A 21,243-nucleotide genomic window follows, 5' to 3' on the forward strand; every position below is an offset into this window, starting at 1 on the left:
GAAAGACGCAAACCCCAAATATACAGCAGGTGTCAGGGTCGGGATCCAACCCACGCCCTCCTGTATACCAGGCGAGGTAGATAACATCTCCTAGCCACCATGATGATGATAAAGAGAGACGCAAACTCCAAATACACAGCAGATGTCAGGGTCGGGATCCAACCCACGACCTCCTGTATACCAGGCGAGGTAGTTAACATCTCCTAGTCACCGTTGCGGCCATACTTCACCACGCGGTGGGATTACCCACACTTTACCCCACCACATGGATCACTGCTGGGTGAGTGGACAGTTGTAGGGGTGGTGGGTGGCGGACGCAGATGCACTCTGGGATTTCCAGCACAAAAGGAAAACAAAGTAGGTTAAAAAAAGATTAATATTATATTTATTCTTTAAGCAGTAGTTTAAAATTACCAAATTAAGAATTCTACACAGAACTGTAACGTAGACACGGAGATAACTTCATAACTATTGTTCTCAGTGTCGGGTGAGTGGGTAGGTGAGTAGGTGGGTGGGTGAGTAGGTGGGTGAGTAAATGGGTGGGTGAGTGGATGGGGAAGCAGGTGAGTGGGTGGGTGAGTGGGTGGGTGAGTGGGTGGGTGGGTGAGTGGGTGGGTATTAGGTGGGTGGGTAGGTGAGCAAGTAGGTGGGTGGTTGGGTAGGTGAGTGAGTAGGTGGGTGAGTGGGTGGATGAGCGAGTAGGTGAGTGACTGGGTGGGTGGGAGAGTGGGTGAGTAGTTGGGTGGGTATGTGAGTAGGTGGGTGAGTAAATGAGTGGCTAGATGGGTGAGCGAGTAGGTGAGTGAATTGGATGGGTGAGTGGGTGGGTGAGTGGGTGGGTGGGAGAGTGGGTGAGTAGGTGGGTGGGTGGATGAGCGAGTAGGTGAGTGACTGGGTGGGTGGGAGAGTGGGTGAGTAGTTGGGTGGGTATGTGAGTGAGTAGGTGGGCCAGTGAGTAGATGAGTGACTAGATGGGTGAGCGAGTAGGTGAGTGAATTGGATGGGTGAGTGGGTGGGTGAGTGGATGGGTGGGTGAGCAAGTAGGTGAGTGAATGGGTGGGTGGGAAAGTGGGTGAGTAGTTGGGTGGGTATGTGAGTGAGTAGGTGGGTGAGTGGATGAGTGGCTAGATGGATGAGCGAGTAGCTGAGTGACTTGGACGGGTGAGTGGGTGGGTGGGTGAGTGAGCTGGTAGGAGAGTGGGTGGGTGGGTGGGTGAGTGAGCAGGTAGGCGAGTGAATGGGTGGGTGAGTGAGTGGGTGAGTGGGTGGGTGGGTGAGTGAGTGGGTGAGTGGGTGGGTGGGTGAGTGAGCTGGTAGGCGAGTGAACGAGTGATTTTGAAAGCTGTCCTTGTGCCCCACAGGGCCATCTGCCAGCGTCGGGGGTGGGGGGGGGGTCCCCCTCGATCGTCACAGTGAGTGGCAGCAGTGAGACGCATCGTGGAGGTGCCCGTAATAGTGAAGATGGTGATGACGGTGGTGACCATGGTGGTAGTGATGATGATGCTGGTGATGATGGTGGTGACGAGGGCGATGATGGCAGGGTGGTGATGATGATGATGTTGTCTCAGGGCGACGAGGAGGCGAGGATGTCGGGTTCGGCCGTCTTGCTTGCGACGAGAGCGAAGCACCGGGGGGACACCATGGGGTGGAACAGCCGCACGATGCCCGCGTGGGCAACCCCCTGTTCAACGTTGAGGATCGACGTCACGGGCGGGCACGACCGCTCCCCCTATCTACCACACACTACACTATACACTACACTATACACTACACTATACACTACACTATACACTACATTACACTATACACTACACTATACACTACATTACACTATACACTACACTATACACTACATTACACTATATACTACACTATACACTACATTACACTATACACTACACACTACTATACACTACACGATACTACATTATACACTACACTATACACTACACTAGACACTACTATACACTACACTATACACTACACGCTACACTATACTACACTATACACTACACACTACACTATACTCTACACTATACACTACACTATACACTACACCACACACTACACTACACTATACACTACACCACACACTACACTACACACTTCACTATACACTACACTATACACTACACCAGTGGTTCTTAACCTGGGGTGCACGCTGCATCCCCTGGAGATGCGAGATGCCCTTCATGGGGGGGTTGCGAAACGTGTCCAGGTTTTTTTTAGAAGCTAAATCACCGAAACACAAATTAAGCCTCGGGGCATGTGAAGTCACAACTTACTTCGTCTCATCAACCCCCCTGGTCTGTTTATTAACATTCTACAAAAACACATTGTACGACTGAGCCTGAGGTTACGGTGAAGGTGAAGAACCACTGCTCTACACGCTAGACCCTTGGTTGTCGGCATGCGCGGTTCATCCGACTTGCGGATTCACCGGGCGCGCTGCGATTTTGACACAAAACTCTCTGCTACCTTTCGGTAAAAGTCACGGAGGTATAAAATAAGAATAAATCACGACGTTTCAATTGCAACACCGGCGACGATGATCGCTTGTGTTGCAATCGAAACGTCGTGATTTATTTTAATTTTCCGACTTGCGGATTAACCGGGCGCGCTGAGATTTTGACACTTTACCGACAGAATCAGACAGTATGGATTCCTGCAGTCACGAAAGCTTCAAATCGAGATTTTGACACGAGCTAACAACCCGGGGATTTTCCCTTCAGCCCAAAATTAATCATCTAATAACAGTGATGCATTGCTGTTCTTGGAAATGTTCACGACAGGTCACATGCTGAAACCGAACAACGAATATGTGTGCTCCGGTTACATCCAAAATCCGCGCGATCGCCCCTACAGTACAGCCTTTGCAATATCTCTACAAACAGTGGGGCGGAGTTTTGATTGATGTCAGATTGCCTGTGGCTCTGCTGGTAAAGTGTTTATATTGTTGCCACTGAGCACGCCCATCATCATCTGTTGGTCGACGATCGTTCAGTATTCGTTCTGAATCGACTTCATTTTCTTAACACGTGGGAGGCTTTCGTGACCAATATCATCCATAAGAGGTTCTTTGGGTTAGATTGCATAAATAAATGTGTCGTAAAACCGCCACCACCCGACACAGCCAAATAGTAAGGGTTGTCACGTAAACAGAACGTGGCCAATTCGTCACTAGTACAGCACTAGTGTGTAGTGTATAGTGTAGTGTATAGTGTAGTGTATAGTGTAGTGTATAGTGTAGTGTATAGTAGTGTAGTGTGTAGTAGTGTATAGTGTAGTGTAGAGTGTAGTGTATAGTGTAGTGTATAGTGTAGTGTATAGTGTAGTGTATAGTGTAGTGTATAGTGTAGTGTTAAGGTAGTGTATAGTGTAGTGTATAGTAGTGTATAGTGTAGTGTATAGTGTAGTGTATAGTAGTGTATAGTGTAGTGTATAGTGTAGTGTATAGTAGTGTATAGTGTAGTGTATAGTAGTGTATAGTGTAGTGTATAGTGTAGTGTATAGTAGTGTATAGTGTAGTGTATAGTGTAGTGTATAGTGTAGTGCATAGTATAGTGTATAGTGTAGTGTATAGTATAGTGTATGGTATAGTGTATAGTAGTGTATAGTGTAGTGTATAGTGTAGTGTATAGTGTAGTGTAAGTATAGTGTAGTGTATAGTGTAGTGTATAGTGTAGTGTATAGTAGTGTATAGTGTAGTGTATAGTAGTGTATAGTGTAGTGTATAGTGTAGTGTATAGTTTAGTGTATAGTGTAGTGTATAGTAGTGTATAGTGTAGTGTATAGTGTAGTGTATAGTGTAGTGTATAGTGTAGTATACTAGTACAGCACTAACCGGTGTGTTGGAGAGCCAAGCCACAACATTTACAATCTGAGTTCGACGTTTCGCCAGTAATTACAACCAGCTTCATCAGGCGACGGCCATATTTGTGGAGAAGTCTTCCTGTTTCGTTCCTTATACAGAGGCGTAGATGTGTATCCATAATAAAAACCTCTATTATGGATACATTTTCTTAGCTTGTGTTATTAAATTAACAAAAAAAGAGTTGAATGTGTTTACCTGTTCTTGTAGATAGCACAACCGATCCGTTAAAATGAGAGCTTCCACACAGGGAGCGAGGGCAGCTTTCATCTGGATGCACGGAGACAGAAACACGCAGACAGAGACACGGACACAGAGACACGAACACAGAGACACGCACACAGAATCACGCACACAGAATCACGCACACAGAGATACACCCACAGAGACACACACACAGAGACACACAGAGACACACACACAGAGACACACACACAGACACACACACACAGAGACACACACACACAGACACACACACAGACACACACACACAGAGACAAACACACACAGAAACACACACAGAGATACGGACACACGCACAGAGACACGCACACAGAGACACGGACACGCACACAGAGACACGAACACGCAGACAGAGACACGCACACAGAGACCGGAGGCTTGAGCTGATTTTGAAGGAGAGAGAGAGATCAGAATACAGAATGTCACTTGTAAAATAAGTAGTTTACCTGATTGAAAGCTTCAAGTTCGACCTTTCTGTCGATGTAACGGTCATGGTAGCTCTGGATTTCAGAATCTGTGAGCTGTATAGTAACACACACACGAGCAAAGAATCACGGAGCATCTATGGTGGCGTGAAACTACAGACATAGATCAGGACTGCATCGATAGATGGCTTCAGCCCTGTCACAAATCTCTGCACACCAAAATCACATTCAATTAAATTCTGCACTTAACCCTTTCCTGTTCCAATGACGTACACGGAGACACGGGCACAGAGACACGCACACAGATATACCGACACATACACAGACACGCACACACAGACACGCACACACAGACACGCACACACAGACACGTGGAAACCCTCCGTTCTCTAACGAAGGGTTTGCAATTGCTCTGCGAGATTTATTTGTCTTTTAACACACGGAGGCGTTAACCTACGGTGGGGTTAACCTCCAGAAAACTGCAGCGGCGTTAATCTTTGCAAGATGCCACACGGTTAACAGGTACGCGGGGGGACAAAGCATCGGAGAGTTTCACCTTGGCGTGATCAAGCCCCATCTTCTCCAGGACTCTTCGGCAGTAATCGACAAAGCTCCGGCTCTTCGAGAACACCTTTCCCACGTGCTCGTCGCTGAGAAACAACAACAACAAAAACAAAACACCGAACAACGGTGCTCAGATCATGGCGAGTAATGAGATGTGGAGTATTTCCTGGCAAATACAGTAGAACCTCGGAGATCGAACGCACCAGAACTCAAACAAATCGGTGTTCGAACGATATTTTCGAACATTTTTTGCTCCGGAAACCGAACGAAATTCGGAGGTCGAACGGGCAATTGCGACTTGAAAGAACCTGTACGGCTGAGACGCGTATGGCCAGCGTGCATGACGCTTGCCCAGACAAAGGTTTTACCACCTCCTCCTCCACCTCACCACCTTCCACTCAAGCCATCAATTCTCCTTACTACAGGTAAAGTGAAGTTCAATGTTCATTTATTTAATTTATTCCATATATTTATTCATTCATTCCATTTATTTATTGTGTTTCTTGTTTTTTTGTATGATTTGATGCATGTAATGACTGTAAACTTCGTGTAAAAATGCTTCATAATGAGATATTTCTTGTGTCTGGAACCAATTAATGTCATTCACATTAATTCTTATGGGGGAAATTAATTCGGTGTTCAAACAAATCGGTGTTCGAATGGCCTTCTGGAACGAATTAAGTTCGATCTCCGGGGTACCACTGTACGATATCGCTGTGCCATTGCCAGCCCTACGTGATATTAAAACTATAAACTATTTTTTATGTGACCAGGTGAGGCCCACTGCGCTAGAAAGCTCTTTTTCAGAAGTGACCTGCCCATCACAAATCATAGCTCAACGAAGTGGCTCATCATCAAGTGGAAATGTACAGCAGCCAAATACTCTCAATGCATGATTCTAAATGTGGAGGGAAAAACCGGAGGACCCAGAAAAAAATCCACACGACCACAGGGAGAACACGCAAACTCCAAATATACAACAGGCATCAGGGTCGACCTCCTGTGTATCAGGCGAGGTAGTTAACATCCGTGGTATTGCCAGCCTGCCCTATATGATACTGTTATTGCCAGCCTTACGTGATACCGCTGTGGTATTGCCAGCCCTACGTGATAGAGGAAGTCCACCGGGTAGACGGAGCAACGAAATTGTAGGATCTGAGAGGTGGTGGTGCCTAGGGGTAGGCCTTCATCCAGCAGTGGGTAGATCAAGGCGGGTGATAATTGTGTTCACAGTGTGTGAATGTGTAAGTGGTAGTGTAGCGGTTAGCGCGCTGCGCTACGAACCCGGCGACCCGAGTTCGATTCCCGCTCACGGCCAATAACACCGGTGACAATTATCTGAACCGGTCTTGGGCCTGCCCTAGGTCGACTCAGCCTAAAACGGGTACCTGGCACAGTGCGGAGTAAACATCGCCACACTGGGGAGACAAAGGTGGCCGGCCGTGGTGCTGCCGTGCCGGCCTTCATAGCTGTTACTCGCGTACAGCACTTGCCCCAACAGAATGTTAAGGCTATACGGGGGATCTTTGTTTTTGGGCTGGTTAACCACCCCTTGTGTTCCGTGCCTATCATAGGTTCCCGCTACGCTAACAGCACTTGCCCCAACAGCCTGTTAAGGCTATACGGGGAGGGGGATCTTTGTCGTCCCTTTGGCTTTGTGTTAAGCTCTTTTGGTAAATATTTCCACCAATCTAAGAGACAGAGGGAGACACCTAGCGGGCGATTTCTTCACGTGCAGAGTTTCCAGATCCCACCCAGAAAGGGACAAGACAGCCAGCGTCAGGGGCTCGAACCCGCACACCCTGTAGCTGCGCCGGAGAAGGAGACAGCCGTGCACAACCATTGAGCCGCATCTCACGTTCAATACCTGGAGCCGGAGTCGTAATGGTCTCGGATGAGTACTTGCAGCACGGCCCAGAAAAACAGCGAATCTGTAGGGAGCTTAATACAGACAAAGACAAAGATCCCCCGTATAGCCTTAACAGACTGTTGGAGCAAGTGTTGTTCGAGAGTACCACCTATAAAGGCTGGCACGGCGCACCAGGGGGTGGGTGGCCAACACCACGCCCGGCCGCCTTTGTCTCCCCAATGGCGATGTTTGCACACCGCACCAGGTACTCATTTGAGGCCGAGTCGATCTAGGACCGGTTCAGATAATCGTCACCGATGTTGGCCGTGAGCGAGAATGGAACTCAGGTCGCCGGGGTTCGTAGCGCAGCGCGCTAATCGCTACGCTACCGCTCTCCACCGTCCACACCACACACACACACAAACGCACTGACACACACACACACACAACGCACTGACACACACACACAACGCACTGACACACACACACACACAAACGCACTGACACACACACACACAACGCACTGACACACACACACAAACGCACTGACACACACACACACACAAACGCACTGACACACACACACACAACGCACTGACACACACACACACAACGCACTGACACACACACACAAACGCACTGACACACACACACACAACGCACTGACACACACACACACAACGGTGACACGCAGTACAATGCACTGACACACACACACACACACAACGCACTGACACACACACACACACAACGGTGACACGCAGTACAATGCAAGGCTTGATCTATCCACTGCTGGACAGACTCCCCAAGCGGCAAGGGGCAGCAGCAGCCGAGCGGCGATCCGGCGTAAAAACAAAGACCCCAAAGCTCTGCAGTTCTCTACGCATTCAGATGGTTTCAGACAACACGAGCCATTAGTATGCAATCTTGATTTGAAGCTTTCGTGACTGCAGGAATCCACACTCTTTGGTTCTTTCGGTAAAGTCACGTTCGAAACGTCGTGATCTATTATTATATTATTTTTTCTACCAACATGTTTGTATAATGTTACTAAACAGACGGGGGACAGTTTGATGAAACGAAGTAAGTTGTATCTTAACGTTTCCCGTCGCTTAATTTGTGTTTTCAATGATTTACCTTCTAAAAAAGATCTGGCCATGTCTCGCACCCCCCCCCCCCCCCCCCGGTTAAGAACCACAGTTGTAGTGAATAGTGCAGTGTATAGTAGTGTCGTGTATAGTGTAGCATAATCATCATTATCACGCAAGGCATTGTGGGATGCTGCTGGATGATTCTTCGAGACGCTACTACACCACGCACCTCGGCCTTTGTTCAGGCCCTGCGTTACGCACCTCACGCCATCATCACGGACTCTGCTTTACCCTACATTATATATTATTTATTATAACGTGCTTTTTCCATGATGTGGTGTTCTTCAGGAAGGCAACTACTACGACCCCGGTCGCGTTATAGGAGGACACGACCGTATTTATAAAGAAGGTGTTTTTGTTTGGGTTAGAGATCGCGTGAATACAAACGTTGCGTCGTCAAACCCACTGCCACCCGACACGGCCGAGCAGAGTGAGGGTTTGCCACGTCAACAGAACGTGCCAGCTGGCGACGACTTTGCCGCACGCTGGGTTGTGTGTCGGGAGAGTAACCCCACAATACCGTTTGATTGCATGCAAATTCAGCTTATCAGATGTTGACTAACCATTTCACTTCGATCGCGATTTGCGTTGTGTAAACACCGCGTGCGTTACGATGTGACAACGGTACTGCGATCTAACCACAAACAAAAAAACTTTCCGATGAACCAATCGCGCTGTCGACCGTTACACCGCCACCACCACCGCCACCACCACCACCGCCTCCACCACCACCACCGCCACCACCACCAGCACCGCCTCCACCACCACCGCCTCCACCACCACCACCACCACCGCCACCACCACCACCACCACCGCCTCCACCACCACCACCGCCACCACCACCAGCACCGCCTCCACCACCACCGCCTCCACCACCACCACCGCCACCACCACCGCCACCACCACCACCGCCTCCACCACCACCACCACCGCCACCACCACCACCACCGCCGCCACCACCACCGCCACCACCACCAGCACCGCCTCCACCACCACCGCCTCCACCACCACCACCACCACCGCCACCACCACCACCACCGCCGCCACCACAACCGCCACCACCACCGCCACCACCACCAGCACCGCCTCCACCACCACCGCCTCCACCGCCACCACCGCCACCGCCACCACCACCAACGCCACCACCACCACCACCACCACCGCCACCACCACCACCGCCCCTACCGCCGCCCACTGTGGGTGGCAGCTTCCCACGCGCGTGAGCCACGTTGGGAGAGGCGCTCGCACACTCACCCCTTTGCCATGCCTCGCTCGTTCCCGAGACTGCGGGAGACACGGGGGGGAGAACGTTCAATTAGATGGGCGTGGGAGCAACATTCACTCGTGTGTAGGTACGTGTGTATGTGTAGTGACACATCTTAGTCAGTCGACCCGTGGCACCTGGGTCTGCCCCGTGACCTCCTGCCGGCGGGCTTTCGCCACACTTCACGTGGCCTCAGGGTGCACACGGCCTGGCACAAGCGTTGTGGTGACGTCACCGCTACTTAGTGGCGAATGGCGGCTGTTGCTGTAGTGACACAGCGCCGACTGCTGTCCAGCAGCGGCAACTGCGGTGGGCAGTCAGCGCACTCACGCCGCCGAGCGCGTACACGGCTGTGAGTGCCGGCAGGGCGGAGGAACTGGGGCAAGCGTCACGGAAGACCTCATCGGGAGGCCCCTAGAACTCGCTCGTGGGTTCGAGAAGGGAGGCGTGGCCAGGGCGGAGCCAGGGCGGAACCAGGCCGCGCCGAGTAGAATAAAAGCAGCGGAGAGTGAGAGCTCCAGGCTGCCGGTTCTGGGAGTGGACTCGTCTCGTCGTCGCTGTCGTCTTCGCCGCCTTCGTCCGCTGCCGCCTTCGCCCGATAATTACGCGGCCGAACAGTTGTTGGCTGTCTCGGTCGACGCCGTCGGTGCAACGCGGTCAGGGTCGTGTCTGGGCCGGGCTGTACGGCAACGTGGCTGAGAAGGGAGGCCGGAGTTGGTGTAACAGAAATAGAGAGAAGGTGCCTCCTGCCACTACCTCATGTCCTCGTGTGTGTGCTACACACACACACAGCGACGAGGAGCACACTACACATGTATCAGAAGTGACTTGGCCATATACAGGAGGTCATGGGCTAGATCCCGAGCCCGACGCCTGTTGTATATTTGGAGTCTGCGCGTGTCTCTCTCTCTGTGATCGCGTGGATTTTTCTCCGGGTCCTCCGCTTTTTCCCTCCACATTTAGAATCGACGTGCATTTAGAGTATTTGGCTACTGCTATAAATGTCCACATCATGATTATCCACTTCGTTGAGCTATCATTGGTGGCCAGATCACCTGGTCAAATAGATATTTTTTACGCATATGTGTAGTGGGGAGCGGTAGAACCTCGCTACGAACCCGGCAACCCTGGTTCGATTCCCGCTCACCAATCCCCACCAAGCTGTGTGGCTCTTTCTCAGAAGTGACCTGGCCACAAATGATAGCTCAACGAAGTGGCTTACCATCATCATCACGTGGCAATGTATAGCAGCCAGACACTCTAAACGTGTGACATTGATTCTAAATGTGGGGGGAAAAAACCGGAGAACCCGGAGAAAAATCCACGCGATCACGAAGAGTGAGAGAGAGAGACACGCAAACTCCAAATACACAGCAGGCGTCAGGGTCGGGATCGAACCCACGACCTCCTGTGTACCAGGCGAGGTAGTTAACATCTCCTAGCCACCGTGATGATAATGCGAGAGAGACACGCAAACTCCAAATATACAGCAGCAGCAGACGTCAGGGTCGGGATGGAACCCACGACCTCCTGTATACCAGGCGAGGTAGTTAACATCTCATAGCCACCATGCTCAGTTTGAGCCCTGGGACTGGATGTCTCTGTGAAAGGGTTCATAATGGCCATGCTGCTCAGAGGCAGTGAGAGAGAGACAAAGAGAGAGAATCTTAATTTTAGAACTTTCGTGACTGCAGGAATTATTATTTGGTTCTTTCGGTTAAGTCACGTCTAAAGATAAAATAATAAATTAAATTAAATAATAGAATACGACGTTTCGATTGCAACACAAGCAATCATCATCAGGTATAATGAAATAGCGACATAAAATCTAACCAGAAAACTATAGACAGACATATTAGCAGACAGATATCACCAAGATACATAGTTGTTGCTCTCTCTATGTATCTTGGTGATATCTGTCTGCTAATATGTCTGTCTATAGTTTTCTGGTTAGATTTTATGTCGCTATTTCATTATACCTGATGATGATTGCTTGTGTTGCAATCGAAACGTCGTATTCTATTATTTAATTTAATTTATTATTTTATCTTTAGACGTGACTTAACCGAAAGAACCAAATAATAAAGAGAGAGAAGTCGGTGCTGCCCTTACCAGACATGCCGTCATGCGGGCATTCCTTCCCAGCATGCACTGCATCGAGGACAGCTTCTGGCTCATAGGAAATCCTGGCAAGGAGGACAGATTCTCACCTGCAGAAACGAAAAAAAACAATGAAGCGTCACTTTCAACCGTGCTTCGGCACACTGACAGAACATGTGAATCTACAGATTACCGGTAATATAATACACAGAGCAAAACAATACAAATGAAGATCCCTCGTGTAACTGTTAACAGATTGTTTGGTCTATGTGCGTGTATGTACATGTGTCCCTGCGCTGTATGTGTGTCCTTGTGGCCTTTGTGTGTGCGCGTACAGGTGTGTGTGTGTGTGCATACGGGCATGTGTGCGTAAGTACGTGGGTCCCCTCGCTGTGTTTGTGTACGTATGCGTGTGTGTGTACATAAGCACGTGTATGTGTGTGTGCATATGTGTACGTGTCCCCCTCGCTCTGTGTGTGTGCGTACGCACGCGTGTGTGCGTGCCTATGTACGTGTTTGTGCGACCGCATGTGTGTGCGCATGCCGACATATGCGTATGCGTGCGTGCCTACGCGGTGCGTGCGTACCCGCGTCTCCTTGCTCTGTGAGGCGGTGGTAGCAGCAGCTGACGAGGCAGAGGGCGCGGGCATGCGGAGAGGAGCAGAAGAGACGAACAGCGGTGGAGGAGAGGTCACCACACGCGTGCAGGCCGGCCAGCAGCACACCCTCACTCACGCACACCTACAAGAACAAAGGCGAAGGTCCCCCATGTAGCCTTCACAGACTGTTGGGGGCAAGTGCTGTTAGCGAGCACCGATGAAGGCTGGCACGGCACACAAGGAGGTGGGTGGCCAGCACCACACCTGGCGGTCTTTGTCTCGCCCAGTGGCGATGTTTACTGCACACCGCACCAGGTACTAATTTTGAGGCTGAGTCGACTTGGGGGAGGTCCAGGACCGGTTCCGATAATCGTCACTGGTGTTGGTGGCCATGAGCGGGAATCGAACTCGGGTCGCCAAGTTTGTAGCGCAGGGCGCTAACCACTACACTAACGCTCCAACAACAACCGCCATTCGCCACTAAGTGGCGGTGACGTCACCACGACGCTTGTGCCAGGCTATGTGCACCTTGAGGCCACGTGAAGTGTCTAACGCCCGCTGGCAGGAGGTCACGGGGCAGACCCAGGTGCTACGGGTTGACTGACTGAGATGACCGAGATGACTGGCTGATGCACCACCTGTGCCCCCTACTGTGCCAACTTGCTGTGTTTTAGCCACCCGGCGCTCCACTCGTTGTTGTGAGCGTCGCTCCTCCGCCCTCCGCTGTTGTTGGAGGGTGACTGCCTCCAACTGCCCAGTAGCGTCCTTCACGAGCCTCCTCCACAGAGGCCGATCTTGACACCGCTGGTACCAGTCATCGGCAAGTCCACTCAGCTCCACGTCCTCCTGTACCACATCACTCCATCTCTTCTCTAGCCCGTGCCGCGCCCATTTAGCCCCCTCGATCCGGCCGAACAAAAGCTGTTTAGGCATGCGGTGGCTGGACATGCGGGCTACATAACCCAGCCAACGCAGCCTTGCCTGCCGGAGGAGCTCCCCACACCTAAATGCTCTAAACGCGCGATGCTGATTCTAAATGCGGAGGGGATAAACCGGAGGACGCGGAGGGGAAAAACCGGAGGACCCGGAGAAAAATTCACATGACCACAAGGAGAGAGAGAGACACCGCAAACTTCAAATATACAACAGGTGTCAGCGTCGGGATTGAACCCACGCCGTCCTCCGTACCATCCTCACAGCGGGTTTTGGCTATGGCCATCCAACAAAGACAGTCTCCGCATCGCGCGCTTTCAGATGCGCTTCTGCGGCCATCTTGAACGCTCTTTCTTCCGATACTAGGAAGCCACCGGGAGCTATTCTGCAGTTGTAAATCATCATCGAGTTTCTTTAGAACTGCTTTTTGCGCTTAGTTTATTGTCCTTCCCCCGAACCTCCGATGAGCAGGGTTGGCTCCGTATGGCGGTGCGAAAGAAGTTCAAGGTACATCCACACGCCCAGGCGTGGTAGTTAACATATCGCCACTGTGGGACCCCACGCTCTCGTCGGCTCACCCCGGAGTCGGCCAGCACCGCCTGGAGGTCGGTGCCGGGGGTCACGTGAGCGTTCACCGTCGAGTGACCACCCGCCTCGCCGGGGCGTGCACTCCGCGGCACGGCTGACGTCTCGCCCGGCCTCCCCGCCGCCCGGCCTCCGCCCCCTCCCCTTCCGCGCCGTCTGTCCAGCAGCCTCCCCTCCCGCCGCTCGGCTCCCCGCGTCACCGTGGGACTCGAGTCCAGGCCGGCGACGCGGAACGAGTAGCGCCAGGCCAGCTCCGAGCCCAGGTACGACTTGCCCGAGCCCAGTTCCACCACCTGGGGACACGGACGAGGACGTGCGCACGTGCGCACGTGCGGAACGGAGCGCGGGTTAAAACCACAGGCCGCAGGGGGCCACACTGGCGTCTCCCGAGTTGCATGCGGCTCTTTAATAAAACTACTCAAACTTAGTTATTTCATCAGGTAAAGGCAGGGGTTGGCTTTATTCAGCTCTTTTTTCCCAGAAGCAAACATGGCCACAATTTAGATCTGAAGTTTTCGTGACTGCAATAATCCATACTCTTTGGTTCTTTCGGTAAAGTCACGTAGGTATAAAATAAAATAAATTAAATCACGACGTTTCGGGCGAAACACAAGTACCCGTCATCAGGTTGAAACAACCACAGCAAGAAACAAATTGCTGAAATGGGCAAAAGGAGGCTGCTTGTGACACGAGGCTATATACACGTAAGGGGGGGGGGGGGGGAGCCAGGGAGGAGAGATAGAGAGGGTGGGGGTGTGGGGTAGGGGGAGTGGCGAAGTGCAAGCTGCAACCCGAGCCCGAGTACAACACAATGCCGGGTCTGGGAAGTGAGCGGGAGTGGAGGGTAGGAGGCTGAAGAAACTGGCGATGTTGATTGTTACATCGAGGAAACGAAACGGCATGTGTCGGACCGTATTCGCGAGCACAAGGCAGATCTGAAACACGGCAGGACTAATACCTCCGCCGTGGCTGACCATTGTTAATGTAATAAAGGTCGTTGAAGCGACTTCTGGAATCCGGTCTTTATTCGTCTTTCATTACAACTCTCCTTCACGCTGCTGACAGACAGCGTGAGAGAGACAGCGTGAGAGAGACAGCGTGAGAGAGACAGCGTGAGAGAGACAGCGTGAGAGAGACAGCGTGAGAGAGACAGCATGAGAGAGACAGCGTGAGAGAGACAGCGTGAGAGAGACAGCGTGAGAGAGACAGCGTGAGAGAGACAGCGTGAGAGGGATAGAGAGAGAGAGACGCGCGCAGCCACATGGCAGCCTGGACCCCCGCTCTCGCGTGGCCTCTTCCCTTCGTTCGTTCCAGTTCTGACCACGTGTTGTTCGTCTCCACCCCTATCTAATACCCGGGTCACGTGGTACCTTTCCACCAATCCTGGTTAGCCTCTATGGAATCTTCCAGACTCCACCGTAGGCTCCCGGGACCACGCCCCTGACTCGTCTCCCCATTGGCTGTGGCCAAAGCCAGCAGAACCAATGCTCTACTTACAGCTGTCACCTTGACATCACGTCAGGGCCACGCCCCTAGGCTTCCCCCCATTGGCTATGGACCAGGACCAGCAGAGCCAATCATCGTGACGAGTTGTGATCCGTCAACGACCCGGATATATCCTCACATTACATCAACAAAGAAATGGTGTCCCGTAGCTCTCACCTGGTGGAGTCCGCAGCTCTGGGCGAGGCTCGCCACGGCCCCCGCCATCGTCTGCACCTCGTGGCATTTCTTGGGACTCATGATGCAGTTCCTGAGGTCCAGTGCGGGAGCCAAATCTGCAGCAGACGCAAAGACATAAAGATCGACCTCCCCCCACCACCACACTCCGCCAACCGTAGAGCCTTAACAGACTGTCAAGGAAAGTGCTGTTAGTAGCGAGTATCAGCAGCGCCATCTGTGGAGGTGGACACGTTCAGCGCGGTTATAATGCGGCTGCTATAGGTTGTTAACCAGAACACCGTCACATCGTATTACGCCCGTGTTGGCTTTCCCTGCATTGGCTTCCAGTCTCACATAGAATCCAGTTTGAATTCCTCTTTAACACGCTTTTATTTAACTCACTCCGTCTGTTGTCGTATCCTCAAAAAATCTTCTAACTCAAATTTTACCCACTTCCCAATGTGCTATCGACTGCAAACTTGGTATAGGTATGTCATACTGATGACAATACTATATTATATCATTGACAATGAAAAATATATATTTTTAAACAATTTTTTTTACGGCTCTAACTGTCCACGTTTACGGCTCTAATTGTCGACGCTCAACTCACGTTGCTGTAAATCACCACGTGGTCCCTGACGTCACGGCAAGCCTCGGGGAGCCACGCCGAGGGGCGGAGGATGTGGAAGGAGGGGAGGGGCGATGGGGGAAGGGGGCAGGGGGAGGGGCAGCTCGGACAGTACATTTCATTAAAGCGTGTCTGAAAAAAAGTATTTTTAAATATTTTATTATTAACTCAACAAAGCGGTGGACCATCTTGATGCCCCAGCCTACATCATTGACAAGCCGCACCAATACGTCCCCCTCATGGTACATAAGATGTGGGGGGTGCAGATCTTCTCTCTGCATCCCCAGGTCGAGGCGTCTTCGCTCTGCGAGTGACCGAGATGTTTCTCCGCGTAGCCCCCAGGCTATGGAACGCTCTTCCACGAGACATCAGAGGAATCCTAGATTTGAAGTGTTCGTGACTGCAAGGATTCATACTCTTTGGTTTGTTCGGTAAAGTCACGTAGGTAAAAATTTTAAATTAATTAAAAGACGTTTCGGGCGCAACACACACTTGTGTTACCGAAAAAACCAAAAAACCAGAGTATCAGAGGGATCGCTCTGAAAATCATTTTTTTGTATGCATCCTAAAACGTATTTATACACGCTTCCGCTTGTTAAACAGTGAGTTCATTTAGTAAATGGATTCTTAAGATGTATTTATAATAAAAATATTTTTATGCTGAGTGTCTGCTGCTGCTGTGTCCTGTACAGCGCTTTGAGATCCTTGATGAAAAGCCGCTATATACGTGGAATTACAGGGACTCCTCTACTTACGAACATTCGACTCATGAACTTTCAGAGCTACGAACAATCCTGTCCGTATGTCCAGTTGCCTGTTCGGACCGACAGTCGTAAGTTCAACCGCCGCGCAATAGATGGCGTTGGTGGCATCTACATCTGCAAAACGTGAATAACCGGTGGCATCTACACCTACAGGAAATTATATAACTTTTAAAGCCATTCCCCCGTGTTTAGTCCACATGCCGTACAACGTGCTTGGAATCGTCAGGAGTTAAGTTGTACTTACGCACAAATCGACTTACGAACAGACCTCTGGAACCAAACTCGTTCATAAGTAGATGAGCCCCTGTATTGCTATTACGGGTGTGCTGAACTAGTAATGAATTGGCATGTTTTGTTTAGGTGACAAACCTTATCAAATGGCCGTGGCGGGTTTAACGACACATTGCATATTTACGCGATCTAACCCGAAAAGCCTCTATTATAGATAATAGTGGTCGCGAACGCTTACGTGTTAAATCTTTGTGTCTGTGAGTGTAAACGCAATCGTCCACCTTGAATGCTGGGCTTGAGTGAAGTGCACAGCCCGAGGCCATCCAGCGTGTACCTCTCCACCTCCCTCACAAACACACCCACCTCCGTCAGCCTCCCGCCGCTCGTGAACGTGGCACCTGTGAGCACACACACAACACGTACGTCGTCATCAGCCATGGTCAATCCACTGCTGGATGAAGGCCTTCTCAAGCCTTCTCCACCACCACCACCACCATCATCAGCCATGGTCAATCCACTGCTGAAGGCAACCCCAAGCCTTCTCCACCACCACCACCACCACCATCAGCCATGGTCATTCCACTGCTGGATGAAGGCCTCCTCCCTGCGATGTAACGATCCACGCCAGACCGCCCACCCGCTCCGCATTGAAATTATTTAGAATATTTTGCTGTTGTAAATTTCGACGTGATAAGCCACTTTGTTAAGCCATCATTTGTGGCCAGGTCGCTTCTGAAAAATAATACCTCAGTGGGCTTTACCTGGTAAGATAAATCATTGTTTAGTATCATTTGTGTATTTAAGTGTTTTGCACTCCAATTGTGTTTGTGTCGTGTTTATTTCTGTAACGTTCGTACCCCGTGCCTCTGCTGGACATCTGTGAAAAAGAGCTTTACATCTAATCGGATTTCTCCGGTATAAATATATACTCCGATTCTGATCTAGATGCATTTTGTAGATCCTAATGATGTTTCGGAATAAATGTCACTCACAAGGGCGGAATTTAAATCATCCTTCGTCTTGTTTCATGCCCCCTCCCACTCGCTCCACTCTCAATCTCTCCTCACCGTTCCCCCCTCTCCTCGTGCACAATCCACCGTTTCCGCTCCTTTTCCCATCTTGCCCTGGAACAGACTTCCCCTCCGCATGAAGCAAGAAGCACATCCTTCCTTGTCGAGTTTCCGCGCTTGCCCTCGAAACCCACACAACCTATTCTCCCTGGCCCATCCTTCCCTCCATCCCTAGGTACCCCCGTACTTCCCGTACCCACTAAACCTCCCTCTCCCCATACCCCCCCCCCATCCCTATTCGCCGTATCACTTTTAGCTCCCCTAATTGTACCACTCGTGTAAAGCGCCTTGGCTTAAAAGAGCTGTATAAAGAGCTGTATAAATACAAGATGTTCGCAAACAAGTTATTACGTAATAAAAAAAATACTTGACTCGTCATGGCTGCCACTTTTTGACGGGTCACATGATGCGGTCGCGCGTAAATCAATAGCGACCAGAAAATGGAGTTGACATATTAAAGAGAATATATAAAAGGGAAATTTCTGAATATGTGTGTCTGTTCGAAATGTTTAGCGTACTTCCCAACATGCAACAAACTTTAAATTTGGCATGTGGGTAGCTTCCAGACTGTACACAATGCAAAAAGTATAAAAATAGACTTTTGTATTTTGGGGGGGAAGAGGGTGCAATAATGGATATATTTTGCACGGCAAGTGAGCGGTGACGTCACATCTGTGATGTCACCCACATGCAGCAGCGTCACGCAGTGCGCCTGCTGACGTCACGCAGTGCGCCTGCTGACGTCACGCAGTGCGCCTGCTGACTCACGCCGGCTTGTGCCCGCCCTCACAGTCGGGCATATTTGCGGAATACACCACGCCGCCGTTGACCCTGGCCATTGACCGAGCAACCCAACGTACCTACCAGCTCCCTCCGCAGGAATGTGTTTAACATCTAAAATGAAAACGCAAACCACACGCGTGAAATTAAAACGAAACCTCAAATAATCAGTTGTTTTGTGTTTATTATAAGGGGCCGTCCATAAATGACGTCACGCGATTTTGGCCGATTTTTTTCCCCCCCTCCCCCCCTCGTCACACGGCGTCACAAAAAGTGAGACCCCCCCACAAATATGACGTCACAAAGCTCTGCCTCCCCCCCCAAAACCATTTTTCCATTTTGAAAATTTAAAGACTTTACCGAAAGAACCAAGAAGATGCTTCAAATTACTTTAAACTAAAACTATTGTCATTGTAGTGCGTATTTAATGTGGCGCTGCACTCTGATGTTGTAGGAGAAAACATTTATTAAAAAGTAGGCGTTGGAAAGCTGAAATTTAGCATAAAATTCACTTGAAAATATTCAACGTCTAAAACTGCAGATGTTCAGAATATTATATTGAAATTCTCTTATAATTAGAAAATATTAAAAGTAATTATAACTATAAAAAAAGACTTGAAACTTTGTAGTAGAACGAAGCTAAATGGAGAGTGTAATTATACCAATCATATATTCATTTTAGAGAATGAAAAACTCTGGTAGAATCATAATGTTAAATAACAATCATTCAAACAATTCACAAAATGTATGCTTCTCCATTCACCCATGGAGAAGCAAAATGCTCCTTCAGAGAATAAATAAAAGGTGACCTTAGTAAATTTAAATAACCAAATAGTTAATAACGAAAATGAGTGTTGTTTTGACAATTACTGTATACTCAATTAATATTTATTTAAAGTTGCGCATTTTGATGTAACGTTACATTTCTCAAACCCCCCCTCCCCCCCTCGTCACACATCGTCACAAATGTCTGACCCCCCCCCCCCTCGGTGCGTGACGTCATTTATGGACGGCCCCAAAACAACCCCCAGGACAAATAATAAATAAATAAATTTGCTGACGTGACGCACCAGCGCACATTTAAATACCGTACCATAAATGTAGCCAACACGTTCAATTAAACTCAACCCATATGAGTGAACTTTTAATCAAAAATGAAACATTTATCTGCATTGTTTTGTTTTTTAAACCCACAGAGAAATGAATACATTTTAAACAATAATATTTAGTTTTTATTCACGAACCGGTGGTTGGATTTGAACACGTTATGGTGTGTGGCCGCGTCACGTGACATGACAGGTTACATTTAAATACCTTACAGCAAATGTAGTTAACGCCTCCACTTAAACTCAAACCCACACGCGTGAAATTTCAACGACGAAACACACGTCTGCAGTTTTTGTTGTTGTGCTCAACCCTTACTGATCAATTAATACTTTTTTTTAAAATAATAAAAAATATTAAAACTCACCGGCGGCGGTTGGATTTGAACCGGCGGCTGCGTGGTCGTCGTCGAACGGCCGCGATTGGCGGGTGACCGCCTCACGTGACGTGACGTCACCCAGCAGGGCCCCGAGAACTCGGGCGGGAGACGTCTCCCCGTCGTGCCCCCCTGTCACGACGCGGCTCCACGTCGCGTCGGCGTAGAAGCGCGCCGAACTCTCCCCCAGCACGAACATGGAGGCGCGGACGAAGCGCCACGCGGCCTCCGCCTTCTCCGCCAGTAAGTCGGGCATGGCTCGGCGCGTGATGTGCTGTGTGTGGTGGGTGTCTGTGGCGCAGTTATCGTACTAACTGGTGCTGTGTGTCGCAGTTAGATTTGGACTCGAATGAGTGCCTGGTGTCTCGTGTGTGTGTCAACATCAGCTGTGGGGAGAGACAAAGACGGCCGGGTGTGGTGTTAGCCACCCGCAATGTCGGCACTTCGTGTGTGCTGCTACTCGCTACCGCTAACACTTTGCCCCTCCCTATTCTGGGTGGGGATGGGAGAATCTTTGTGTTTGATGTCGCGAGTTTAAAGTAATAAAATGTTTAAATTTTACCTCAGAGCCACCGACTCGCAATGGCGGGTCGGAGGGGGGGGCGTTGACGGGGAATCGATTCTTGCGATTGATTACCGGTTATCGATTCGCGGCAATCGATTCCTCCCATGGTGTTTTTTGCGGTGGAGTCGTTAACGTCGATTCGATTCCCCTTTGGATTGACCGCGGCGGTGGAATCGACGCTTGCCGGTTAAGGGAGAATCGATACAACTTTCTTTCTTAGCGGCATTTAACTAATCTTGATTTGAAGCTTAATTCGTGACTGCAGGAATCCGTACTCTTTGGTTCTTTCGGTAAAGCCACGTAGACAGATAATAGATCGCAACACAAGCAGCCGTCATCAGGTGATGACACCATTGGGGCTCCGCAAGCCTCTCCTCAGCGTGCCTGGCAAGGCGATGTTGAATAATCATTGCCAGGACCTTTCCCGGCAGACAAAGATCCCCCGTGTAGCCTTAACAGGCTGTAGGGGCAAGTGC

General features: G+C 50.1%; 2 protein-coding genes across 2 annotated transcripts in view; one reads left to right on the forward strand and one right to left on the reverse strand.

Annotated features, from left to right (window-relative positions):
• Positions 1 to 1,267: 1,267 nt before the first annotated feature.
• On the reverse strand, positions 1,268 to 20,893 carry LOC144737110 (putative methyltransferase-like protein 25). Its single transcript, XM_078619790.1, is given in 14 exon segments — positions 1,268 to 1,681; positions 4,070 to 4,141; positions 4,561 to 4,635; positions 5,096 to 5,189; positions 6,971 to 7,044; positions 9,358 to 9,387; positions 11,480 to 11,577; positions 12,055 to 12,208; positions 13,578 to 13,877; positions 15,247 to 15,362; positions 17,154 to 17,270; positions 20,194 to 20,476; positions 20,776 to 20,802; positions 20,805 to 20,893. Coding segments are annotated over 14 exon segments (1,626 nt in total). The 5' UTR covers positions 20,874 to 20,893; the 3' UTR covers positions 1,268 to 1,564.
• LOC144737109 (uncharacterized) overlaps positions 20,273 to 21,243 on the forward strand; it is a 53,578-nt gene continuing 52,607 nt past the window's right edge. Inside the window, exon 1 of the mRNA XM_078619788.1 lies at positions 20,273 to 20,445. Coding sequence (XP_078475914.1) covers positions 20,400 to 20,445 — 46 coding nt within the window. The 5' untranslated portion in view covers positions 20,273 to 20,399. The remainder of the gene's footprint in view (positions 20,446 to 21,243) is intronic.

This window comes from Lampetra planeri, chromosome 64 (assembly GCF_965212315.1).
Source record: "Lampetra planeri chromosome 64, kcLamPlan1.2.h2, whole genome shotgun sequence".
Classification (NCBI taxonomy): Eukaryota; Metazoa; Chordata; class Hyperoartia; order Petromyzontiformes; family Petromyzontidae; genus Lampetra; species Lampetra planeri.